Source organism: Oncorhynchus masou, chromosome 21 (genome assembly GCF_036934945.1).
Source record: "Oncorhynchus masou masou isolate Uvic2021 chromosome 21, UVic_Omas_1.1, whole genome shotgun sequence".
Taxonomy (NCBI): domain Eukaryota; kingdom Metazoa; phylum Chordata; class Actinopteri; order Salmoniformes; family Salmonidae; genus Oncorhynchus; species Oncorhynchus masou.
This window is the reverse complement of record NC_088232.1, coordinates 8299716-8327607: the sequence shown is the minus strand read 5'-3', so window position 1 is coordinate 8327607 and position 27892 is coordinate 8299716. Positions and strand designations below refer to the sequence as shown.

Below are 27892 nucleotides of genomic sequence, written 5' to 3'. Positions count from 1 at the left end.
CCGAAGGGAGAATGAACGACATTAAATGTCATCATAATTGGGCTTGTTTTTTTTAAATGGCCATCCATTGTTTTGATTGGCTTTCTTTCTCCCCATAGACGTTATGAAAACAGACTTTATGCACAGAGGGAGGGCTGACAATTTTATAATAGGTTAGCTTGTCTTGCTTCAATGTTTACTGTGCGTTTACATTGTTGTCATGCACATATACACATAAGAACTGCTTGTGTTTTGACGGATGACTTAATTGCATTAGATATTTTTGTAACGGTTTCTGTTAGGAGTGCGAGAGATTAAGAAAAATTGCCTCCACTAATGGTTATTCAAACGCCTCCGACCTCGTTTCTGTCAAACACTCACGAGAGAGAGCGTGTGTGAGTGAAACGTTAAGAATGGAGATTGTTTCGTGTCCACATCACACAAACAGAAAAATAACGAGAGATCTCAAATTATATGAAGAGTGCTCTGGGACCGCTAAAGATCAATAGGCCCTGCGCGAGGAGCTGCGCCTGCAGACCAAATAAGGGCAGGAGCAGCCGGACAAGAGCGTCAGCCAGAGTGCGGAGTGGGGGACCCAGTCAGGCTCCGAGGCAACCCGGGGACGAGGAGAGACGAGTGGGCCGCACGCTCACAGACACTGGCCTACCTCCACTCTTCCCCTGGATGTTCATAGGCATACAGGTGGAGCAAGAGAGCGAGACGAAGCTGGGGAAGGATGACGCAACATGAGTTGGCTGAGTTCAAGTGTAACAGGTACAGTATCGTGTTCAGAAAGAGGGAAAGAGCTGCTACGTCCGAGAAGGAGGGGGAGAGAGAAAGTGATAGAGCGAGACCAAACAGAAGTAAAGGAGCACGGGAGTAAGTGTTGCCAGCCAAAAGAGGAAAAAAGAGCGAGAGAGGGAGAAATGCCTCTGGTCCTGAGTCGGGGCCAATGACTTCACTCAGGGGGTGGGGTCCCCCCTCCACCACTACCCCTCCGCGAGTTTAAAAGGGTACACGAGTAAGTAGTCCCGCTGCTCTGTTTCTGAGAATCCGGCTGTTTTGGGGACACAAACACCAGTGTACTTCCAGCTACAGAGACGAGGGACAGAGAGGGGGACATGCCACTGGATGTTGTCCTAAATGGCCCGGCCCCGTGGGGGTTCCGACTGACAGGCGGCAAGGACTTCAACCAGCCCCTCACTATCTCCAGGGTAAGAGAGTGTACCTGATACGTTTAGACTGAGAATACTGACAATGGGTGGGGGATTGTGTGTTTACAGTATGTTTTGCATGTGTGATGTGTGCTCGAGCATCTTTTGAGTGAGCCTGGTGCCAGGTGTTTGTGTGGGTGAGAAGGAGGCAGTAGTAGGGAGGTGTGTGTTTGTCTTCCTACAGAGAACACAAATGGTCAGATTATACTCAACCGTTCCACCATTGTATTCTGTGTGTAGGGGATTATGTTGATCCGCTCTGTTTTAGCCCCCCCCCCCCCCCCACTTCTCTCTCTTACTGCCGCCGGAGTACTTGGCTCACCTTCCCTTTAACCTCTCGTCCCAGTCAACTAGCTGCGCTAGGATGAGAAACAGCAAGGAGGAGCTCTTTGTATTCAACCAGACTGACCACAGAGTAACGCTGCCAAAAGTCTGCGTCCCAAATGGCAGCATGCAGTATGCACTCCTTTTGACCCGGGCCCATAGAAATCTCTTCAAAAGTAGTTCACCAAAAAAGGGAATAGGAGGCCATTTGGACACACACACACAGCCTCAGCCATTCCCTAACAGCCTTAGATACATACAGTGAAAGACCACTGGATTGTGAATATGTGTTTTAGGGTTGTGTTAAACCATGATACAGCAGGGATCTTTCTTATGTGGTGGAAGGCTGCGCGGCTGGGGGAACACACACACACACACACACGTATGTGCGTGCTCACACACACCCGTGTTTCAGTAAATATCTGCAGCTCAGTTGGAAATAGCTGTTTGCATCATCTACTAGGATACACACACAGCAGCTGATTGAACGCAGGCTGCTGGGAATGGGTTAATAGCTGGCGACCAAAGTGCAGCCTCCTGGGTAGGCATCTAGCTGGAGTTATTCAGAGAATGCCCTTCATTTTGCTCAAGTTAAGACATTCAACTGTAGGTGTGTGAGATCATCATCATGTGTTTGTGTTAACATTGTGTGTGTGCTTGTATGTGTTTCTCTGTCTGTGTGTGTGTGTGTGTGTGTGTGTGTGTGTGTGTAGTTTTGTATTTTAACTTTGGCAAGGGTGTGTGTGTGTGTAACCATAGGAGTATCAGTAATCCCTGTCGTGTGTCTAAATTTAGGCCTGGCACCAGGGCCGGGAGCTAAAAGAGTTACCGGTGAGATCTGTGAATCATCGGCCCCTGATGGTCACTACACACCTGTTGTGTGAGCAGAGAACCCGCAAGCTGATGAAGGGGAGGGAGGCTGGCGAGAGGGAAGGGTCAAAACTGTGGTCTCGACCATGATGTCAGACAAGTGTTTATTATTAAACACCTTTTCAAAGGCACCGTAGGTAGCTGGTGCCCCTAACCACAGATCTAGGGTCAGATTACCGTATCTCCAAGCCTAACCTTAACCATCAGGGGGATGAAGTACAATCTGACTCCGTTCGTTGTTTTTCAATCTTTCTCCTCGATTGATTTAAATCCTCTCATGTACCCTTGACCCTGTACGTTTGTGCCTTTTTGTATGTCCACGTATTCCCTTCACAATCCACCCACTAGACCAGCTCTCATCTTTACTCCTAACCTCTCACACAGCAGTCGTTGATCGAAAGCTTCTTAAACCCTCTCCACGTGGTCTTACGAGCTCTCGTTTGAGGGGCTGTTCACTTGCAATGAGATTTAGCCACTGTCACATTCCTCTCGCTCGCAGAGCTTGAAACCTCGACCTTGTCTCGGGGATGTCTTCCCAGGCTGTTTTTTGTTTAAAAAAAACATCCCCTTCTTCGGTTGATTTTTGTTTCCAAGTAAAAGCGTAAAACAAAACATTTATTAATTGACGTCCATTGCCCGGGTTCCAGTAAACGAGGGAATCCAGGACGGATGACGAGTGATGTTTAAATTAGCTGCGGCCGTGCATGTTTGGCTGGGACTGGAAGCGGAGTAGGGAAGAAACTAGGGGTTGTGTTCAGTGGTGTGTGTGTGTGTGTGTGTGTGTGTGTGTGTGTGTGTGTGTGTGTGTACTGCATAGCAAAATGAAAATGAGGGCTTCTTATTGGACAAGTTATGGTCGTAGCTCCCTGTTTCAAACCATTGCTTTCTCCTTCCCGAACACAACCCAGGGGTCCATCCATGCAGGAAACTTTTGGAGCCGCTCCCAATTCGCCTCCTTGCCCTCATTTTGGCCCTAACCCTTCAATGTCTGCAGATCTGAAGAGCCTGGATGGGTTTCAGTGTAATGGAGGACCTTTCCACCGTATTGATTTCACCTTACAGATCTGCAAACATAAAAAATAAAAATAAAAGGCCAAATGACGGGTTTCGGAGCGATTTGGGACTGACTGTCGGAATGGATAGGAGAGTAGTAAAAATGATGCACGCCACAGGGAGATGCAGATGGTTGTCAAGGAAAATGCCAAAGTTTGAATCGTGTAAATCACTCATGTTCCCTCCGCATCCCGTGACTCTCTCCTCCTGGGTTATTTATAGGCCCGTGATCCAAGCTTCAATGTAACGTCTCCCCTGTGAGAGCTACAACGTTGTGTCTGTGGCGCCTGAAACGCAATATGGTTCTCTTCCACCAGAGAGGAAAACCCCATCGGAGAGAGAGAGCAAATGAGAGAAAGAAATATTGCAAGCGGTGAGAGACAGAGGGAGATACACACACACACACACACACACACACACACACACACACACACACACACACACACACACACACACACACACACACACACACAGAAAGAGAGCATTTGAAGTAAATGGACGAAAAATAGGGATTATTTTGAAGTTAAAACCAGCTACTTTTGAGGTTTTAACTTCAATTGCTCTCTCTCTCTTTCTCTCTCTATATTTTTACTATTCTCTTCCGTATGTAACTCTTTACCACTTATAAAACCCAATCATTTCGACCTGGCTTGTGTCCGTATTCCGTCTGTATACTGTCAGTTGGCAGGACGAAACACGTGTTTACTTCGTCCACACAGAGAGATGGGGGAAATAAACAGTTTGCACGAGCTCAAATACCAGCGAGGGCAAATGACTTTATACGCAGAGAGAGAGGTTTACCTCCTGACTTCATACACAGAGAGGTTTCAACCATGTACTCTGGAGGCCGGGACACTGTCAAGTAGACGGGCTTCTAAAACAAACTGCAAACTCCCAGCAAATGTATATTTCAACTTTTGCAACAAAATTGACTTTTGAGTTGGGAGTTTTGGTATTGCTTCTTAATTGGCATGAACATAAATAGCATATAGTTGTGGGTTGTTGTGCACAAAATCCAGCAACCCTATCAACACAATTGGGTCGTCATAAATATTGCCATAGGGTAATTTCATGAACAACCTTCTCCCAAATCTATATGCAACATTGTGGCAACGAGGTGTTAGGAGGAAATAGAATCGTGCAAATCTATGCTTTTATTAGAGGTTCTATAGACCAGAAGTGCTTAAAGGGAGTCTGCGTCACTAGAAGTGGGCCTACAGTTAACCTAATGGATCAATTAGGCCCAAAGAGGGTTGTTCAACTACAATCAGTCAGATAGATGAGGTGGCATTGATATAGAGCGGGCCAACCTAACTACAGGCGGATGATGAGGTGGCATTGATATAGAGCGGGCCAACCTAACTACAGGCGGATGATGAGGTGGCATTGATATAGAGCGGGCCAACCTAACTACAGGCGGATGATGAGGTGGCATTGATATAGAGCGGGCCAACCTAACTACAGGCGGATGATGATGTGGCACTGATATAGAGCAGGCTACATTGTGTTCATTCATTATGCATACATAGGACAGTACATGCCATTTGATTATGATGAAGGAGAGAGATGGGGAAGTGATGGAGAGTGGGGACAAGGGAGGAAGGGATGGAGATGGTGAGGTAAGAAGGATTATTCCCATGTTGTTTGTGTGACTATGGATCCACACAAATATGGCACACATTTCTGCCTGGCTAATAGTAGATTATTAACAACCATACTGATCTCTCTCCCACTCTTCTCTCTGTCTCCGTCTCTCTCCCTCTCCTCTCTCTGTCTCCGTCTCTCTCTTTCTTTCTCTCTCTCCGCCTCGCTCTGAATAATCAGGTTTTATAAGTTGTACTGAGTTATATATGGGAGAGAATCGTAAAAAATATACCTTGGCAGCAGCCGGGGTTCTCACTTCAAGTTCTCTCTCTCTCTCAGTTCAGTTCACTTTCTAAGTATGAAAAGTGAAGACGTTTGCTTACTTCACCAAAGTAAACGAAGACGACACTAATAACGGCAACCATTATTAGAATAATTTGTGACAATTGAATTAATAATGATCCATCTCTGTCACCCCTCTCGTTTTCTCTCTCTCTGGGCAGATCACTCCGGGCAGTAAGGCGGCGGTGGCCAACCTGTGTCCTGGTGATGTCATCCTGGCCATCGAGGGCATCCCGGCGGAGGACATGATGCACTGTGAGGCCCAGAACAAGATCAAAGACGCCATCTACCAGCTCATTCTCACCGTCCAGAGGTCAGGGGTCACACTGTGGGACACTCACATACCGATACAGACACACGTACACACTCACCTCATACTTACACACACCCTGGAGACATACACGCACACACACCCGCACGCACATTAACATACACACACACACACTGACATGCACACATTGATGCCCATCCCACATACAGTCCTCTCACGTAAACACACACACTGACATGCACACACTTACACGCACAAACTAATACACACACATCTCACATAAACGCACACACACACTAATACTCACGTGCACACACACAGTAATACTCTCACAAACACACATACCCAAATACACACACACCTCTCACATAAAAGCACACACCATACAATAGAGACATGTAAAAACATCAGTGACACAAGTGACTACCAATGGGTGTATCCTATGACACACATAGCTAGTCAAACACACATTCATGTTTGACTATCTACAGAACTTACTGTACTTGATGGGATCCCAAGATCGCTTTAATACCACATAGAACGTTCCATCTTATGTAGAATGTTCCAGAGCTAGAAAAAGACGATTTCATACCCAAGAACACCAAGAAATGAGCTACACACACCCACTCTCTAATACAGACACACTTATACATGCCCACGCACATACTCGCACAAATACTCTTTCATACACACACGCACGCTTTTATACTGTTCACACACCAAAGGAAGTGTATGAAGTTGGGTTTGATTTATGAGTGCTCAGTGTACTGTGTCCCAGCTGCCATGTAAACCAATGTTTGGTCTGTGGTCTTAATCGTTTCACCTGCGGTCGAGGGAGTTGACAGTAAACTCTGTTTGATCATGACCTGTTTCTTGTTCCCAGACCAGAAACCAGGCTATGGTCGCCTCAAGTCACGGAAGACGGGAAAGCCAACCCGTTCAAAATCAACTTGGAGGCTGAGCAACAGGTGAGCGATACCATGAGGATCTAATTAGGGGGAGGGGAGACTGTGTGTGTATTTGTTTTAGTTGTATTTGTGTCTACACCTGTTGGTGTTTGTGTGCGTCAGAAAACATCACATAAGGCCTCCTTGTTTTTTTCTCTCTGGCTCTCCATTCAGGAGTTCAAACCCATTGGTACGGGTCACAACCGCAAGGCCCAGCCCTTTTTAGCTGCAGCTAACATTGACGACCATCGTCAGGTGGTGAGCACAGCCTACAACACCCCCATAGGCCTCTACTCCTCAGGCAACATCCAGGACGCCATGCACGGACAGATGAGGGGCCTGGTCCAGGACAAGCCAGAGGGGTGAGTTGGCTGGCTGGGTTGGTGAGATGGTCGGTGGGTTGATGGGTGGTTGGGTGTCTATCTGTCGTCATGGTGACACCAGTATTGCTGTGTTAGCTTCTACTGTCGTCTTATCTGATAGTTTCTGTTCTAAAACATGTTAAATGTTATGTCAAGGTACTTTAAATATATACAGTGCATTCAGAGGTTATTCAGACCCCTTGACTTTTTCCACATTTTGTTACGTTACAGCCTTATTCTAAAATGGATTACATTATTTTTTCCCCCCTCATCAATCTACACACAATACCCCATAATGACAAAGCAAAAACAGGTTTTTAGAAATGTTCACAAATAAAAAATGGAAATATCTAATTTATATAAGTATTCAGACCCTTAACTCAGTGCTTTGTTGAAGCACCTTTGGCAGCGATTACAGCCTCAAGTCTTTTTGGGACTGACGCTACTAGCTTGACACACCTGTACTTGGGGAGTGTATATATATATATATATATGTATATGTATATATATGTATGTGTGTATGTATATATATGTATGTGTGTATATATATATATATATATATTACACTTTATTGAGACAGTATGGAAATCAGAGGAGGATATAGAGAGTCTTGTATCCTCGTTTTTCAGTTCCCAGGAAGTCATGTGGATCTCATTAGCCTAGCTAGCAGATATATGGGGTGTCACCGCGGTGCATGTATTACCCAAGCACACAGGAATGACTTTTTCCCTGGCTTTAGCAGGATCTGTTTCTGATAGACATAAATCATGCTAGCCGAGGTTCACATCAGCCTACACTGTATAGTTCGGTACAGCGGCTCTTCACTGTTCATATTTTGATCAAGTAGTGCAGTAGAAACTAGAAAGGATACGTTTCAGTAGAAACTTTTGAGTACATGTAATAGTGAGGTCCTGTGACCACAAACTGGTTGAATCAACGTTGTTTCTACCCATATGTATCAATAATGGTCCACACTTGGAGATAAATACATGACAACTACTAGAAATAATAAAACAATATGAAACATCTAAGAAGCCAGGCCTGGTAATTATAGCGTTTTTTGAAAAGGCTTTTGATAAGGAAAGGCTGTATTTAACCTCTTGAAACTCTAGGGGCGCTATATCATTTTTGGATAAAAAGACGTGCCCGTTTTAAGCGCAATATTTTGTCACAAAAAGATGCTCGACTATGCATATAATTGATAGCTTTGGAAAGAAAACACTCTGACGTTTCCAGAACTGCAAAGATATTCTCTGTGCGTGCCCTAGAACGTGAGCTACAGGCAAAACCAAGATGAAACGGCATCCAGGAAATCAGCAGGATTTTTGAGGCTCCGTTTTCCATTGTCTCCTTATATGGCTGTGAATGCGAGAGGAATGAGCCTGTCCTTTCTGTCGTTTCCCCAAGATGTCTGCAGCATTGTGACGTATTTGTAGGCATATCATTGGAAGATTGACCATAAGAGACCACATTTACCAGGTGTCCTGCGCCGAAATTGGTGCGCAAACCTCAGCTGCAAGTATTTTTCCATGGAATTCAGAGAAGAAAGCAGGCTTCCACGAACGATATATCAATGAAGAGATATGTGAAAAAACACCTTGAGGATTGATTCCAAACAACGTTTGCCATGTTTCGGTCGATATTATGGAGTTAATTCGGAAAAAGTTTGACGACGTTGGTGACTGAATTTTCGGTTCGTTTCGGTAGCCAAATGTGATGTACAAAACGGAGCGATTTCTCCTACACAAAGATTCTTTCAGGAAAAACTGAACATTTGCTATGTAACTGAGAGTCTCCTCATTGAAATCATCCGAAGCTCTTCAAAGGTAAATGATTTTATTTATTTGGTTATCTGGTTTTTGTGAAAATGTTGCGTGCTAAATGCTACTCAAAATGCTAAGCTAGCTTAGCAGACTCTTACACAAATTAGTGAATTGCTATGGTTCAAAAGCATATTTTGAAAATCTGAGATGACAGTGTTGTTAAGAAAAGGCTAACCTTGAGAGCAGGCGCATTATTTTCATTTTATTTGCGATTTTCAGAAATCGTTAACGTTACATTATGCTAATGAGCTTGAGGCTATAACTGTATACAGGTTTTTTTCATAGCCAAACGTGAACAAAACGGAGCGATTTGTCCTACACAAATAATATTTTTTGAAAAACTGAACATTTGCTATCTAACTGAGAGTCTCCTCATTGAAAACATCTGAAGTTCTTCAAAGGTAAATGATTTTATTTGAATGATTTTCTTGTTTTTGTGAAAATGTTGCTGGCTGAATTCTAGGCTTATAGCTATGTTAGCAATCAATACTCTTACACAAATGCTTGTTTAGCTATGGTTGAAAAGCATATTTTGAAAATCTGAGATGACAGTGTTGTTAACAAAAGTCTAAGCTTGAGAGCAAATATATTTATTTCATTTCATTTGCGATTTTCATGAATAGTTAACGTTGCGTTATGCTAATGAGCTTGAGGCTATAAATAGAATCCCGGATCCGGGATTGCGCGACGCAACAGGTTAAGTTATAAATGCCTGGATTTTTCAATGTCGGTGATTCTCTTATGAAATGGGTAAAAGTAATGTATAGCAACCCCAGGTGTAAAATGGTAAATAGCGGCTACTTCTCAGAGTTTTGAATTGTCAAGAGGAGTTAAACAAGGGTGTCCGCTTTCACTATATCTATTCGTTATGGTCATCGAAATGCTAGCTATTAAAATCAGATCAAATAACATTAGAGGATTAGAAATCCAAGGCTTAAAAACGAAGGTGTCCATGTATGCCGATGACTCAAGTTTTATATTAAGTCCTCAAGCTACATCCCTGCAATGTCTCATTGAATATCTAGATAACCTTTACGGACTCTCTGGACTAAAACCTAATTACGATAAGTGTACAATTTTACGTATTGGATCTTTAAATAAATACAACTTTTACATTGACCTTGCAGTTTACCTATAAAATGGTCTGAGAGTCAAGTAGACATACTTGGTATTCATATCACAAAATATATAAATGAGATCTCCACGATGAATTTCAATAGAAAACTGCAACCATGGAGAGGGAAATACCTGTCTATTTATGGAAAAAATGCACTGATTAACTCCTTAGTCTTATCTCAGTTTACTTATGGTGCTGCCTACTCCTGATGATTCGTTTTTCAAAACATATAATATTTAGCTTTATCTGGGATGCTAAACCAGACAAGATAAAGCGTGCCTATCTTTAAAATGAGTATGAACTTGCAGGGTTGAGATGATTAAATATCAAAGCACTAAACCTCTCTCTAAAAGCTTTACTTATCCAAAAGTATAACTTTAACCCTAAATGGTTCTCAAGTAGATTACTAAGAAATGCTCATCCATTGTTTAAAAATGACATTTTTGCCTTTGTGCAGATTGCCTTGTGTCATTTTCGATTAATTGAAGAAGAAAAAAAATCCCCCAAACAAGCATTACAAAGCTGGCTACAATTTAAATTTCATCCCCCTGAAAAAATATTATGGCTGAACTCAGATGTACTGGTTGATAAAATACATGTATTTATGGAAAAGATGTTTGAAAATGTTGTTTTTAAATTATATTGTAAATTGGAATGGTTATCATAATTATATGGGAAGGTCTGCTCAATCCAAGATTACAACCAAATTATTACAGCATTACCCCCAAAATGGAGGAGGCAGGCTGCAGCGGGAGGAGGTAGGGAACTGGTCTGTCTGCCCAATATAAAGGATCAAAACTGGCAGAGGAATAAAAATAGCATAAATAGGAAAGTATACCAGTTTCATTTGAGGACCAGGATGTTGACAGCTGTGCCATACAGATTGGAAAATAGTTGAAGATATTTTTGATGTATGGATTCTATGGTACAGGGTGTATGAGTTGATATATAAAACGAAGCAAGATTCAATACTTGTGCTTTTCAGCTCACATTATTGTACAGAATTCTTGCCACCAACAAAATGTTGAATATTTGGAACATCAAATCATCGTAGCTCTGCAGATTTTGTTGTGAGGATACAGAATCAATAGACCATTTGTTTTGGTATTGTTTTTGCGTGTTTCTGGTCTCAGGCTCAGGAATGGCTGAAAGTGTGTAACATTGTTTTTTTTTAATCCCTAGAAATAGTATTGTTCGGAGACCGGGTCAGTCAATTACTGATATACTAATATCTCAGTAACAGTATTTATCTTCAACTCGCAATCTGTGGATTCTATGTTAAATATCACAGCTTAGTTGAACGATATATGGTGTGTAGAAATCCAAAGAGGGTGGCGAGCAGAGATACGTGGGATGGGCTGAGGGTTGGGATGTGGAGTTGGAGACAAGAAGGAGTTGAGTTGCTGGGTGGGGGGATATAATGACGGTCAAATATAAAAGTAAAACAATAAAGTCCAAACAAAACAAAAAGTCAGTTTGAATGACCCTGAGGGGCAGTGTTCTTACAGCTAATGCATGTTTACCTGAGGCGGATGCCGCGCAGGTGTTTGTTCACATGCATATACACACACTCTCATTCAAATACACAAACGTGCACATACACAGACACAGGTAAATAGTGCCATACATGTACTCAAACATATTCAGTTGGCATATTTTGTTGTCCTTGATGTCTTCTGTTTTTTGTGTTGTTGTTTTCCGTTTGTTCGTGCATTGGCGGGGGGGGGGTGTAATAATTAAATTATTCTTGGGGAGGGTGTCTCGGATGGTTGAGGGGCAGCTCTTGGGGAACTGTGGGGGGTATCTTGGAGGGCTGGTGGACTGGCGATTGGGAGCTTGGCCGGTGGCTGATAGGTCGCTGGTTCTGGTCCCCGTTTTTGACCTTGTGGGAGATCTATCAACGTGCCCTTGAGCAGGGCGTTGGCGCTGGTTCCTTCTGTGGGTCACTCTGGATGGGAGTCTGTTAGATGACTGAATGAGGAGGAGATGTTGAGCTGATTCATTGCAAGTAGATTGAATATAAAACATACAATGTAAAAAATATAACATACAATGTAAAAAATATATTTATACACAGTATTTCAGTGGAGGCTGGTGACTTAGAAAATTGAGGAGGATGGGGGACCTCCAGTATAGGCACGGAACACACAGAGACCACAAAATGTGTTTAAAAAAATCATCAGAGACGAATTATTTTAACCTAAAGACATTTATAGTACAATATTATGAGGGATGAGAAGGCTACTTACAGTGTTGAAAAGGGGACCACGGCAGTGATTGCATGAGGGTATGAAGCATGAGTTGAGTTGTTCAGAGGCTTGACCAGTGCAGGAGGACAGGATATTACTGAGAAGACAAAAAAACCACAAGACACTACACAGGTAGACAAAAGAGCTAAGAATGAGTTAGTCCAAGCAAGGAGTAAGATCTTTGATGTGTTAATGGCATCGTGTATGTGATTGACTCTACATACACTAATGAGAGGGAATTGATAGGGGTACTCACAGTGCTTGGAAGGGAAACATTCAATGTGCCAGTGGATGAGAGGGCACATGAGACATCATGTAACCCAAGAAACGTTCCTGAATAAAGCCCTGATCATCCACATACCTGACGATAACTGACAGCTGCAAGCAGAATGGTGGCACCATAGGGCCCAGAGCAGTGGAGCAACTTTTACCCCCTAGGGCCTGGAGTTTTTCCTTATATGTTAACCTAACTAGGAAAACTCTGGACGTTATAAGGTATGACAATTAATAATAAGTTGTAAAAAGGTTTTATATGGGCTATGATGGGAGCTGTTTTTCTTAATCAAGTCACATGGTTTAAAAAAAAAAATGTATTTAGACTAGATTAGGAGGGGGATTTTCTCTACACAGACACAGACAACAACTGATGCATGTTTGCATCATGCAGGCCTATGCAACTGTAGGCCTATACAAATGACTCGCATCTGCCATCACTATTATGTTGATTGATTCATTCCAGTGAATCATTTTGGATGCAAAACGTATAGGCAACCTAGCCAGCCCAATTTTGAATATAATCAACATGTTAACACTTTCACAATTTCTCCTGACACACATATGGACTATAAATACATAACGCTACCAATTAGTTTACCCTGACCAGATGGACAGGGCTCATGGACTGTATGCAGCTGCTCTAATTAGTAGCCTACAGTTGATCAGACAGAACAAGTATTGTATTCAACCCATTCAGCAGATACCATACAGCATGTCAGATTTCTAATGTTTAGGCGTAGCCTGGGATGCTGAGACATTTATGTCATGAGTTTTTGCTTGTCTGTCCGGAGTGATTATGTGTTATCATCTTTGCTAAAAAAAATACCGGAGGAAAGTGCAAAGCCTACTTGAGCGCAGTGCTGTGCCAACCTCTCTCTTTTAATCTAACTTTTGATGGATGATGCAATGGAAGCTATCAAATCATTCGGAGTTGTTTTGGAAATCTCAGAAAAGATGTTCAGCATGTAAAGAACCGTAACATGCATTTAAAGGCGGATTGATAATAGGCTCCCTGTTAACCAGCTTTACATGTGATGCCAGTTGGTATTGAACGCCCTCACCTTTTCATCCTTCTCCATGAAAATGATCTCAGGCAGAGGTCGACCCTCGTTTTTAATTCGCACCTTTTCCGTGTACCCCAAAGAATGAAAGGTTTTTTATAACAAAAGTCCGACATTTTCGGCAGCGTTGGCCCTTCTACCATTCTGGTGGAGAAAATTGCACACTCGCGCTGGTAGCTAGCTAGCAAGGCAAATTTAAATACATTGCACTAACTGGACACAAAAATAAAGTTCTAAACCCAAGAAAACAATGTATAATATACCTCATCCATCTCCTGCATTTTGAAAAAACTCATCTGAATTGAATAATGTCACAAAAATGCTCAACTATCACTCTTCACTCTTAATCTCTATCCAACAATGTCACCAAGCTTCTCAACACATAGAACCCCCATAATGCTCTGTGGCACAATTCCAATACAACAAACTAGGTTCATTATCTGATCCTACATCTATGATCGGATGGACACGATGTCAGTTCATACTGCAAAAGCTTTGATTGGTTGGAGGACATCCTCCGGAAGTGGTCATAATTACCATGTATGTCTATGGAAGGGAGTGAGGCCTACGAGCCTCCTATATCTTGTATTGAAGTTAATCTAGCCAGAGGAGGATGGACGCTATCTTTCCTCCGGCTACACCATGCTGCAAGCACAGACAGTGCTGTTGAAGTTACTGTAGACCTTCATCGCAAAACAGTATTTTTTAACCAATTATTTGGTGATATATGAATATAATTTCTTTTCTTTTTTAATGTTGTACTATTTTTATATTTATGACATTTTACTGAGGAGGATGGTCCCTTCCCTTCCTCCTGAGGAGCCTCCACTTATATATATATATATATATATATATACACCCTACATACTTCTCTTTATTTTCTGGTTAGAGCCAGATTGCGCTGTTCTGTGAAAGGAGTAATACACAGCGTTGTACGAGATCTTCGGTTTCTTGGCAATTTCTCACATGGAATAGCCTTGATTTCTCAGAACAAGAAAAGACTGACGAGTTTCAGAAGAAAGTTCTTAGGTTCTGGCCGTTTTGAGCTTGTAATCGATCCCACAAATGCTGATGCTCCAGATACTCAACTGGTCTAAAGAAGGCCAGTTTTATTGCTTCTTTAATCAGTACAACTGTTTTCAGCGGTGCTAACAAAATTGCAAAAGGGTTTTCTAATGATCAATTAGCCTTTTGAAATGCTAAACTTGGATTGGCTAACACAACGTGCCATTGAAACACAGTAGTGATGTTTGCTGATAATGGGCCTTTGTACACCTACAGTTGAAGTTGTAAGTTTACATACACCTTAGCCAAATACATTTAAACTCAGTTTTTCACAATTCCTGACATTTAATCCTTGTAAAAATTCCCTGTCTTAGGTCAGTTAGGATCACCACTTTATTTTAAGATTGCGAAATGTCAGAATAATAGATCTGAGAATAATTTATTTCAGCTTTTATTTCTTTCATCACATTCCCAGTTGGTCAGAAGTTTACATACACTCAATTAGTATTTGTTAGTAGCATTGCCTTTTAAATTGCTTTACTTGGGTCAAACATTTTGGGTAGCCTTCCAACAATAAGTTGGGTGAATTTTGGCCCATTCCTCCTGACAGCCTCCTTGCCTTCACACGCTTTATCAGTTCTGCCCACAAATGTTCTATAGCATTGAGGTCCGGGCTATGTGATGGCCACTCCAATACCTTGACTTTCTTGTGCCATTTTCCACAACTTTCTAAGTATGCTTGGGGTCATTGTCCATTTGGAAGAACCATTCGCAACCAAGCCTTAAAAGGCACAATCAACTTAGTGTATGTAAACTTCTGACCCACTGGAATTGTGATACAGTGAATTATATGTGAAAAAATTGTTGGAAAAATTACTTGTCATGCACAAAGCAGATGTCCTACCTGACTTGCCAAAACTATAGTTTGTTAACAGGAAATCTGTGGAGTGGTTGAAAAACAAGTTTTAATGACTCCAACCTAAGTGTATGTAAACTTCCGACTTCAACTGTATGTAGATGTTCCATTAGAAATCAGCCGTTTCCAGCTACAATAGTCATTTGCAACATTAACAATGTCTCCACTGTATTCTGATCAATTTGATGTTATTTTAATGGACAGAATGTGTTTTTCTTTCAAGAATAAGGACATTTCTACATGACCCCAAACTTTTGAATGGTAGTGCATATAGAAAAGAATGGCCCACCACCCAAAGGACATCCAGCCAACTTGACACAACTGTGGGAAGCATTGGAGTCAACATGGGCCAGCATCCCTGTGGAACGCTTTCGACACCTTGTAGAGTCCACGCCCGATAAATTGAGGCTGTTCTGAGGGCAAAAGGGGTGCAACTCAATATTAGGAAGGTGTTCTTAATGTCTGGTACACTCAGTGTATATATACATATATAGCGTATTCAATCCATGTGTGGTATTATTGGCCTGTAGATCTCTTTCAGCAAATTCTGGTTAGATGACTTGGTGTTCTGACTATGGGTGGTGGCTATAAAAAGAGCTGTGTATACGAAAGGCGTCTGCACACTCATGCTTCTTCACCCCATGTCATCTCTAACCTCCTCTCTCCATTCTCTCCGTTCTCCTCCCATCCATTCTTCCTCTCTGATTTTCCCTCTCTTCACTTCCTTTTATGGATGTCTGCTGATGCCTGTGTTATGTGTGTCTCTGTCAGACCTGAGTTCAAATACTATTTGAAATCTTTCAAGTACTTTGAGCGCAAATACTTCTAGCCTGCCTGGAGTACCACATGGGTGGGTTTTGCCATTGTGGGACTATTTTATTGGTCCATTAAGCCAGGAAAGCTCAATAAAGCACTAAAAACAGTATTTGGAAATTATTTCAAATAGTATTTGACCCCAGGTCTGGTCTCTGTAATGTCTGGCGGGCCTCCTTTTGACCTGATGCAGCCTGTGATAACCAAAAGCCTCAGGGCCCTGGAGTGAGAGTGCCCCAGCTGGCAGGCATCATTTCCCCCTATGACTTACAGCCCGTCCCTAAACCTGGAGCTGGGGAGTTCTGGACCCCCAGGCCTCAATACGACTCTGATGTTAAATCTGATATGGAGGATAGTGTTGTTATGACTACACTGGTGTCTGCTGGGGCAGATGAACAGTGCTTTCCATGGTAGCCGCAGATCTCGGATGGAACAGGTGCAGCCGATGTCGACTTAAAGCAGCCCCTGGCACATCTCTAATTCAGAGGGGTTGGGTTAAAAATGGAAGACACATTTCAGTTGAACACATCCATTTGTACAACTGACTAGGTATCCCCCTTTCCCTTTTTTTTCTCCATCTCCACAAAATGTGAGATATTTTTGTGTGTGTTTGTGTGTGCTGCATCTGTTAATGCTCACCTCTTTGTGTATGTGTATATATTTTTGCTCATCTCTGTGTGTGTGTGTGTGTGTGTTTCCCTCCCTGCAGTAGCAAGACGCTGACCTCCATCGAGGAGTCTGATGTGTACCGCATGCTCCTGAAAGACCAGGAGGAGCCCCAGGAGCCCCGGCAATCAGGTTCCTTCAAGGCCCTGCAGGACTTTGTCGACAGCGACGGTCAGTTCTCCATTAAGTAACTTCCCTTTCATTATGATATGGGTGGGAAATGATATCATCATTCAGTGTGGATTCCAGGCTATAATGCTGCAGTCCCACACTCAAGAAGAGCTTCACGGTTGCATATAATAATGTATTCTTTCTCAATGAGACACATCAAGGACAAACCTGTTGGTGTTCAAGTCGTCGTCAGTGTGGGTGAGCTCTCTACCGCTCACTCACTTCAAGACCTATAGTTTAATTAACACGTCTAGCTATCAACATCGCATACATTTTGACCCCAAAAACTATTGGAAAGAGCCACCATCAAAATGAAGATATCACTTGAAATCAGTATTTTGTTGGGCATTCATTTTATAAGACAAAGTACAGGGAGATAATTCAGAATTCACATTGTTCTGATCTTGAAAAGTGCGTACACAAGGAGTGAACTCTATATACAAATGAATTAGTAGTGAACAGATTACATGTCTAGGCTTTGGCTCAGCAGGCTAACACGGTCACTTTGTGTGGTACTGATGTGCTAGATAAGGCCTATGAACAAAAATGTGGCATATAAAGAAGCTGATTAAATAGCATGATCATTACACAGATGCACCTTGTGCTGGGGGCAATAAAAGGCCACTCTAAAATGTGCAGTTATGTCATACAACACAATGCCACAGATGTCTCAAGTTGAGGTAGAGTGCAATTGGCATGCCGACTGTCCACCAGAGCTGTTGCCAGAGAATTGAATGTTAATTTCTCTACCATAAGCCACCTCCAAAGTCGTTTTAGAGAATTTGTCAGTACGTCCAATCGGCCTCACAACCGCAGACCACATGTATGGCGTTGTGTGGGCGAGCGGTTTGCTGATGGTGATGGCGGGGTTATGGAATGGGCAGGCATAAACTACGGACTACGAAGACCAACGTGGGTCTGCGTTAACATAGAAGTCAGTTCTATTTCTGACGCAGATCGCACTGCAAGTCCTGCCTCTCCCATCTCCTCATTGGTTATACCCACGTGGGTGACTGAAAGACGAAATAGGTCGGTGGCCAATCGCAATATAAAGTCAAGAGAAGAAAAAGCCTGAAAGGAGGAGAGATGACTTGGAACGATTCGGTTGACCGTTTTATGTGTGGATTAATTAATACAATTTGTTCATAGTTTGTTTTGATATTTTAACCTGGGTGTCGTGATCGCATTTGGTGTGGGGGGACAAAATACATTTATGCACGATGGCGCAAACACGCAGCCGGTTTGGGTTCCGGGTAGTGCGACAAAATGAATTAACAACCATGAAGACTGAGACAGATTTTATGCTGTCCAAGAAAGATAAATTAGTCTGCTGGATTGTGAGCAATAATAACCCTTACACAGGGACGTCAGTCCGAGAAAAATATTGTCAGGAGCAGTAACCCGTTTCGGCACTGCTTTTTCGGGCAGTTGTTTGAAAAGCACAGTATTACTCGACCATCGCCAGCTGCAAGTTCTACCTCTCGTCCGAGAATTCAATCTACAGAGACTACATCACGGAAAAGGTGAATGGACCACTCGTGGCAGGAACTGTACCAATAGTATTGGGCCCGTCTAGACAGAACTACGAAGACTTTCTTCCTGCGGATTCCTTTATACATATCAATGACTTCCCGGATGCAAAGGCACTGGCGGACTTCCTCCTCCAATTGGACAAGAACGTTGATGCGTACATGAGCTACTTCATGTGGAGGCGGTACCTCAAGGCCACGCCCCACCTGGTGAAACACTATGAAGAGATCATTCAACCCATCTGTTGTGCCTTTGAACACATGGCAAAAGATGAGAGAGATTGTATTGTCCATGACCTCTACAATACTTTTTGGGGGTTGAGACATTTTCCATTAGCTCTTGATTTTAACAGATCAGAGGAGGATGGTGGGCTGAGATATAGGAGGTCGGGCTCATCGTAATTTCCAGAATGGAATGAGCCCGTTTTATCCAGCCACCACTGGAATATATGCATAGTTTAATGTGGCGACCACTAGCGACCCACCTTGACAACATCCGGTGAAATTGCAGAGCGCCAAATATTTTTACATAAATATATATATATATATATATATATATACACACACACACACACACACACACACACACACACACACACACACACACACACACACACACACATATATATATATACACAAAGCACAAAGTAATAAAATGTTTTGGGCTTGCTTGTTTTGCATGTTATTTTGGCATTAATACGTAGCACATATCAGTTTACAAACAATGTAAAAAAAACAAGTTCAAAAAAATATATCATTGAGTTAATAAATCTTCTTTTTTTGTTTTTTCGAGTGAAGCGGCTCCAAAATGCAGATGATTCAGCCTAGCTCAGTGCTTTCTGCGGTGGTGGTGTGAGCCAGCAGAAAATAGGAGCATTGCGCCGTGATTGGCTCAGTGTTCTGTCAAAACAGGTGGTGGTACTCTGCCCCACCTACCCTGAATGACAGATCGCCACTGTGTATTGCACTGTTGTTTGGGGGGGGTGGGGGGGGTTCAATGCTGGTGAATATACAGGAAGTGTGCAATAGATTGAGATGATGTATCCGTGCATGCAATATACTCTGCTACGGTGTCATCATAAGATACTGTGCTATGGTGATATCATCAAAATACTGTGCTAAGATGTCATCATCAATATACTCTGCTATGGTGTCATCATCAATATACTTTGCTATGGTGTCATCATCAATATACTTTGCTACGGTGTCATCACATACTGTGCTATGGTGATATCATCAAAATACTGTGCTATGGTGTCATCATCAATATACTGTGCTATGGCGTCATCATCAAGCTTTAACTCTCTGATTCAGAGGGGTTGGGTTAAATGCGGAAGACACATTTCAGTTGAAGGCATTCAGTTGTACAACTGACTAGGTATCCCTTTTCCCCCCCAATATACTGTGCTATGGTGATATCATCAATGTACTGTGCTATGGTGTCATCATCAATATACTGTGCTATGGTGTCATCATCAATATACTGTGCTATGGTGACATCATCAATATACTGTGCAGTGGTGATATCAATATACTGTGCTATGGTGACATCATCAATATACTGTGCTATGGTGACATATCTGTGACAATATACAGTATAGGTCGCTAACGCTCTGCTCCTTTTTGTATTTCAATATTAAAATAATTTAATATCCTTCAATTACGGTATGCTCCTAATTTTAATAATTTGCTTGTGACTTGTGTTCTGTGTCACAAATGGTAACCTATTCTCTATGTACTGTATTGACCAGCTCGAAGTAGAGAAATATATAAGGATTAGGGTACCAATAGTGTGTGTCCCATGTGTTGTCCAGGCACTCGCCCCATGGTGACGAGGACAGTGAGAGCGCCCATGACTAAGCCACCGCCGCCCACAGGAAACCTGCAGAAACTGCCCCTGTGTGACAAGTGTGGAAACGGCATTGTGTGAGTACTTCGAAGACGAAGCTGCTCTGAGAATGTCATATGAAAAGTTGGTACTGAGTTGCACCCATTTCTTTCAATACTTATTATAATAAGAAGAGTTATAGCCTGAAATCCAGAACCTGTTTTGAGATGACATTCCACTCCTTTTATTCTGTGTCATTCCAAACACAGGAGGCTGCTGAGGGGAGGACGGCTCATAATAAAGGTGGGAACGGAGCGAATGAAATAGCATTAAACACGTTTGATGTCTTTGATACCATTCCAGCTGTTACCATGAGCCAGTCCTCCCCAATTAAGGTGCCACCAATCTCCTGTGTTGCCGAACAGTGTCTTTCTTCTACAGAGAGTTTGCGTAGTTGTGTTGATCAAAAGTGTTTGGTCAGACAAGGAGTGGCAAGGAGTATAATGATAACAGAAACAAACTGGTACCCAAGCCAGAAGAGTTACACCTTAAAAGTTCTGCCAAAAACTATTTGCCCCTTAAAGGTCCAATGTAGCCATTAAAAAAAAAAATCAATTAAATACCTTACTTTGATTGTTTTCAATTAAAATAGTCGAAATAAACTCTAAGCAAAGAGCAATTTCTCCAGAAAAATATTTTTGTGGACTATCTGGTAGTGGTTTGCGTGGGGAGGGGAAAACTAGCTGTTATTGGCAGATAGGTTTGGAACTCTGTTATTGGTGATGTCACCAGGCCAAAACTCCATCACACGAAAACAGGCTGATATTTCAGGCAGTCTTTTTAAATAGCTCTTACACTAAAAGGGCATTATCATAATTCTCCCAATTTGACAGGATTATTCCAACGTCATAGTGTAGAAATGTACACTACCGTTCAAAAGTTTGGGGTCACTTAGAAATGTCCTTGTTTTTGAAAGAAAAGCTTCTTTTTTTTGTCCATTTAAAATAACATCAAATTGATCAGCAATACAGTGTAGACATTGTTAATGTTGCAATTTACTATTGTAGCTGGAAACGGCAATTTCTCGAATGGAATAGCCTTTGTTTCTCAGAACAACAATAGACTGACGAGTTTCAGAAGAAAGTCCTTTGTTCCTGGCCATTTTGAACCTTTAATCGAACTGATGCTCCAGATAATCAACTAGACTAAAGAAGGCCAGTTTTATTGCTTCTTTAATCAGGACAACAGTTTTCAGCTGTGCAACATAATTGCAAAAGGGTTTTCTAATGATCAATTAGCCTTTTTAAAATGATAAACTTGGATTAGCTAACACAACGTGCCATTGGAACACAGGAGTGATGGTTGCTGATAATGGGCCTCTGTACACCTATGTAGATATTCCATAAAAGAATCCGCTGTTTCCAGCTACAGTAGTCATTTACAAAATTAACCAACTAAATATTAGGAAGGTGTTCATAATGTTTGGTATACTCAGTGTACTTTGAGTGGTTAGATGAGGTAGGCAGCACTCTCCCAAATCATTGATGTACTTTTGTAATCTGGCAACCCCGCTCCAGCTTCCCCTCCCCCAATCCTAACCATTAGTGGGGGTAATGCTAAACTGACCCAAAATCAGCATCAGCGGTAACTTCAGCCTACTCCTGTTGTTACCTCTGTTGTTCTTCTATAGGGGCACAGTGGTGAAAGCGAGAGACAAGTTCCGCCACCCTTGCTGCTTCGTGTGCACCGACTGTGACGTCAACCTTAAACAGAAGGGCTACTTCTTCGTGGAGGGTCAACTGTACTGCGAGACCCACGCTCGAGCCCGAACAAGACCCCCGGAGGGCCATGACCTTGTCACTGCTTTCCCCTCGGCATAGGACCCTCACACACATGCACCATCCTTAAAATTCTGTCTGCCAGTGAGGCACCATTGATTGTAACTGTTTGTATCTGTGTTCTCCTGTGTTCTATTGTCTGTTTGCTTTATTTTGCACAAATCCTGACAGTGCATTTGTTTGAATACACTTACATGTATACTATTCTCTTACTTCAAATAAAGGGTTTTTTGACTCCATGTTGTGGAAATGCCTCATTGTCTTTCTCTCCATCCCTTTCCTGAGCTGGCTGGCCGACTGACTGATAGGCGGACACTAGATGAAGTGCTGGCACGTCAGTGTCACAGAGGGCACTGAGAGTCTCTCAAGGGGGATGACGACGAGGAGCTGTGAATGTGCCACCTTCCCCGTGTCAGCTGTTATTCCTCACAGGGTGTCAAGGCATAAAGGGTACTGTCTGTTTACGACCTGGGATTTGGCGAGCGTCAGTGAATGAGTTGTAAGGTCAGCAAGTGTTTGGGTGACAACTGAAAGGGATGAACGCGAGGACGGGCAAATGTGATTAGACAAAAACTAGTGAGATAAAGATGTAAAAAAAACATCTCTTCTAACAGTTGAGCTTGTCATATAACTACTATGTGCATGAGCGGATCATTGTTGCTGAAGTGAAGTGAACCTAATCCATGTCACTCGCCAACATTATTTGAACCTTTATCTCGAGGAGACTATACTTTCCCCGAGTGTTAAGTGGCCATCCCAACAGCTGTGTGGGTGAAGAAATGAATGGATATGAGGAAGTAGTCTGAAAAGACACGTTGGTCCTGGATGTGTAAATTAAACCACAGTAACAGTCAATGACATTTTGTTTTGCGTGTTCTATCAAAAAAAAGTTATGTTATGAGGTAAGTTGACAGTGATGTGGCCTATATCCCTCCACCAGGTGTGAGAGGCCTATAAAACAGGGCCTGGCTCCAATTAGCACCCCAAAGACCCCAGCTAAATACCCTCAGCCCTTTGGCCCAGTGAATCAGACACTGATACATTTTCTTTCTCTGAATACTGTATCTTGTGTGACTTTTGTAGGTAACTTTTCAATTTCCACACATTTAGGTGGGCTCAAGTGTCACGTTCCTCTTTTTCTTGATAATGCCAGATGTTTTCTCAGTGGGCCAAAACATTATAGACATTTGACATGGTGAGATCACAGGTAAGTTGATCCCGTTGTAATAGGAAAAGGGTACCTTGCCAAGAGTCTGTATTACAACATGGTATAAGGGTGAGTGGTGGTACACGATACAACAGCCCAGTTGTCCATGAAACGTTGTAAATAGGCCTACTATAGAACAAGATTTAATATCTTCAGATATTTCTGAAGACGATACTAAGTCTATTTATAGATACATGACTTGTTAATTAAAGTGGCAAAAGGCTCACAAACCCCCCAAAATTGAAAAGTGTGTAAAAAAAAAAAAAGTGTGAAAGAACTGTTGATGACTACATCCAATCAGAGTTTAGCTCAAATTTGAGGGACATCGGAATTCCGGTTACCATGGTAACCTTACACTGATTTACTAGGAAGAACGGAGTTTAGCAAATCTTGTAACGAATTAACTACGATTATGAATTTTCATTTTGAACGTGTCATGTAGCTACACGCAAACGGAGTTTCTGCGGAGGGTAAGTTATGAATTATTTACCGTTTGACCATGTTTTACTGTAACGGTAGCTAATTAGCTAGCCAGCAACGCCTGGCTTTGGCAAGCTACAGTAGCTAGCTAGCTACAGTCGCCTTGTAGGTAGCTGGCTTTTTAGCCCAGACATTTTGCTAGCCTTGAATTTTGAAATGAGAGGTCTAGATGGAACAATATCTAAACGATCCTAAATGTAATGACATTTAAGCCCTGCTCATTAATGTTTTAGGTTCCTGTCATATCAGGGCCATTTCGGTTCAGGATCCAAACGTGCTGCAAACTGGCAATCACCCCAGAGATCAGCATGAGAAGACGAAGCTCCTGCACACCTGAGGCCCCCCTGTCTCCAAGAGAAGACAACGAGGTTGAATGTTAATAATGACGACATATCATGTTCTGCATTTGAACTAGGCATTTTTTTATGAAATGGCATTGCTCAATGATTGTTATACAGAATATAGACTAGGCTTTCCTGATGAAAGACTACTTGGAGACTAGGCTAATAAAGAATGTCTGCTGAATATGTAACATAAACTCACCCCATTCCGTACAAATGTGTGCACCCTCAACATTCAAACGAGGCTTGAAAGAAAACTAATGGGACTGTAGCGACTGTGTTGAAGTCAAAATTGGGTGTGTGAACTATGTTTCTATTCAAGCGTTGATAGACATGGTAACGGCTCTATAGTATTTGAGAAAAGTTGAAAAAACTGACCCTCCGTTACATCTTGACGTGTCATGTCGTAACGTACAGCAAGCATAAAGCAACAATTTGTCTTACAATCTCTCCACCACGTGTAGCACTTCTATCATCCTTTAAAAACAAATAATGGACAGTGACGGGTAAGGGGGGGATACCTAGTCATATTTTGCGTCATCATTGCATGCGATCATCATTCTCAAAGCCGCTGTTTACTTCTAAGATCACTTTAGCACCGCCCTAAAAACCTGATTCAAGTTTGACACAAACCTTCAAATAGGTATATAATGACACATTATATAAACACTTTATAGTGTTTTATTTACATTTTAGAGGCGATATGTTGGACAGATCAAGTGAAATTTTCCCACATAACATCTCTCACTATCACGCATTAGTTTTGCTTCCCCACCTGCCATTTTTTTTAAATCCCCGATGGGGCTCATTGCATGCTTGAATTATGCAGAAACAGGCAGCGTTTAGGTCATGTAATTGATTCTGTTGGAAAGGGGAGAAATTGTGCTTTACAATGGTACTGACATTACAGTTGATCTGGAAGTATTACGTTTTTGGGGCTCTAAAATAAGGGCAAATGTACGGACCAGGGTGATGTACGAGTTTATGTGAGTTTACGTTACAGTTGAAGTCAGAAGTTCACATTACAGTTAGGTTGAAGTCATTAAAACTCGTTTTTCAACCACTCCACAAATGTCTTGTTAACAAACTATAGTTTTGGCAAGTCGATTAGGACATCTACTTTGTGCTTGACACAAATACATTTTCCAACAATTGTTTACAGACAGATTAATTCACTTATAATTCACTGTATCACAAATCCAGTGGGTCAGAAGTTTACATGCACTAAGTTGACTGTGTCTTTAAACAGCTTGGAAAATTCCAGAAAATTATGTCATGGCTTTAGAAGCTTCAGATAGGTTAATTGACATAATGTGAGTCAATTGGAGGTGTACCTGTGGCTGTATTTCAAGGCCTACCTTCAAACTCAGTGACTCTTTGCTTAACATCATGGGAAAATCTAAAGAAATCAGCCAAGACCCCAGAAAAATAAATTGTAGACCTCCACAAGTCTGGTTCATCCTTCAATCAATTCTAGAACAATAGCAAAGGACCTTGTGAAGATGCTGGAGGAAACGTGTACAAAATAATCTATTTCCATTGTAAAACGAGTCCTATATCGACATAACCTGAAAGGCCGCTCAGCAAGGAAGGAGCCACTGCTCCAAAACCACCATAAAAAGGCCAGCCTACGGTTTGCAACTGCACATGGGGACAAAGATTGTAATTTGTGGAGAAATGTCCTCTGGTCTGATGAAACAAAAATAGTTGTTTGGCCATAATGACCATCGTTATGTTTGGAGGAAAAAGGGGGAGGCTTGCAAGCCGAGGGAACACCATCCCAACCGTGAAGCACAAGGGGTGTCAGCATCATGTTGTGGGGGTGCTTTGCTGCAGGAGGGACTGGTGCACATCACAAAATAAGTGGGATCATGAAGAGGCAGGGAAATTATGTAGATATATTGAAGCAACATCTCAAGACATCAGTCAGGAAGTTAAAGCTTGGTCGCAAATTAGTCTCCCAAATGGACAATGACCCCAAGCATACTTCCAAAGTTGTGGCAAAATGGCTTAAGGATAACAAAGTCAAGGTATTGGAGTGGCCATCACAAAGCCCTGACCTAAATCCTATAGAATATTTGTGGGCAGAACTGAAAAGCAAGGAGACCAACAAACCTGACTCCGTTACACCAGCTCTGTCAAGAGGAAGGGGCCAAAATTCACCCAACTTATTGTGGGAAGCTTGTGGAAGGCTACCTGAAACGTTTGACCCAAGTTAAACCATTTAAAGGCAAATACTAATTGAGTGTATGTGAACTTCTGACCCACTGGGAATGTGATGATAGAAATAAAGCTGAAATAAATAATTCTCAACTATTATTCTGACATTTGACATTCTTAAAATAAAGTGGTGATCCTAACTGACCTAAAACAGGGATTTTTTTTACTAGGATTAAATGTCAGAAATTGTGAAACTGAGTTTAAATGTATTTGGCTAAGGTGTATGTAAACTTCAGACTTCATCTATATGTACAAATCCGTGTTAAACCCACAAGAATATTGTATTATTGACTATATGGTTCATGGTTAAATGAAAGCAACACGGCTCTCACTCATTCCTTGCACTCGTTTCAGAATGAGTGGACCACACCAGTTTCACAGCATGTGAAGAAAACGCAGCCTCTTCTTCATAACTGTAACAGCAAATCAGGGATATCTTCAGAAAAGTTGAACAATGTTTCATTGATGAAAGAAACAAATGAATCAGAGATGCATGGAGCATCCTACAGGCATTCACAGAGGGCTTTCGACTCTGACTGCTCCCCGAGACGTAGTGGCTCAGGAGACCGAGCTCTCGGAGCAGATTACAAATCTGAGATGATATTCGATTTGGAGAATACAGTGGACAGACTGAAAAATGCTCTGGTATCACTGGAGGAGGACAACCTCAGCCTCAACAAGAAGATAAGAGAAAACATGGCAGAAGACCGCCCATTTTCGACCAATCACAATGTCTCAGGCTCAACGAGTGGCAACAATTCACAGAAAATGCCTGGTGGTCACACTCACAGTCCCACCTCCAAACTCATTACGCACCCTATCACTTTCAACATGGCCAAAACATACCCAGAAAGTCAGAGGCAAGATACACCATCCAAGATCGAGGAGACTAGGATTAGAGAGATGCTCAAAATGGAGAGCCTGTCCTTGGAAGACAGGTGTGTTTACTTGGAGAAAGAGAAACAGGACTTGCAGAGGAAGCTGCAGAAGACAGAGGACTACTGCAAAGATTGCGTCCGCGAGCTTAAGAGGATCCTCCCAAAGTATGAGGACCTCAAAGCCTCGAATAAAACTCTGGATAAGCTCAACAAGCAGCAGGCTGCAGAGAACCACAGGCTTGTCGATGCCCTTGAGGCCGGGAGCCAGGCAGGGGAGAGATCCAGGGATCACTGCATGGCTCAGGAGCCTAAAGAAGGTGGTAGTGACAACAAGGTGCGGGTTCAACTGGAGAGGGCCAACAATCTCTGCACCCAGCTTACCCAGGAGAAGGGGCAGCTGGAGGACCGGATGGCCTCGCTGGCAAGGGAGGTCAGCCACCTCACGAATGAGCTGGATATGAGCTGGCCCGAGCTCCATCGGCTGGGGGCCAGGAGGAGAAGCTCCCTTGAGGGGAGCACAACTAGGGA

At 42.3% G+C, this 27892-nt stretch overlaps 1 protein-coding gene and 1 pseudogene across 3 annotated transcripts; both read left to right on the top strand.

Annotated features, from left to right (window-relative positions):
- Positions 1–224: 224 nt before the first annotated feature.
- On the top strand, positions 225–22477 carry LOC135507770 (PDZ and LIM domain protein 3-like). Of its 3 annotated transcripts, XM_064927405.1 has the most exons (8): positions 225–1193; positions 5528–5679; positions 6521–6605; positions 6759–6946; positions 16916–17043; positions 20387–20498; positions 20670–20703; positions 22091–22253. In XM_064927405.1, exons 1-8 carry the CDS (start codon positions 1101–1103, stop codon positions 22154–22156), a joined length of 858 nt encoding a protein of 285 aa, XP_064783477.1. In that variant the 5' UTR covers positions 225–1100; the 3' UTR covers positions 22157–22253. The 3 variants fall into 3 exon arrangements, with proteins under 3 accessions (XP_064783477.1, XP_064783476.1, XP_064783478.1); XM_064927404.1 differs by lacking the exon at positions 20670–20703 and having other exon boundaries at positions 228–1193; positions 22091–22477; XM_064927406.1 differs by lacking the exons at positions 225–1193; positions 20670–20703 and adding an exon at positions 3707–3813 and having other exon boundaries at positions 22091–22477.
- LOC135508559 (4-galactosyl-N-acetylglucosaminide 3-alpha-L-fucosyltransferase 9-like) lies at positions 18264–18974 on the top strand (annotated as a pseudogene).
- Positions 22478–27892: the final 5415 nt, after the last annotated feature.

What these genes read in the sequence shown, in the direction of transcription:
- LOC135507770 (XM_064927404.1), top strand. Translation starts at nt 1,101, where the DNA reads ATGCCACTGGATGTTGTCCTAAATGGCCCGGCCCCGTGGGGGTTCCGA. An exon ending in CTCATTCTCACCGTCCAGAG is followed by an intron (nt 5,680 to 6,520) that starts GTCAGGGGTCAC and finishes TCTTGTTCCCAG; the next exon opens with ACCAGAAACCAGGCTATGGT. An exon ending in ACTTGGAGGCTGAGCAACAG is followed by an intron (nt 6,606 to 6,758) that starts GTGAGCGATACC and finishes CTCTCCATTCAG; the next exon opens with GAGTTCAAACCCATTGGTAC.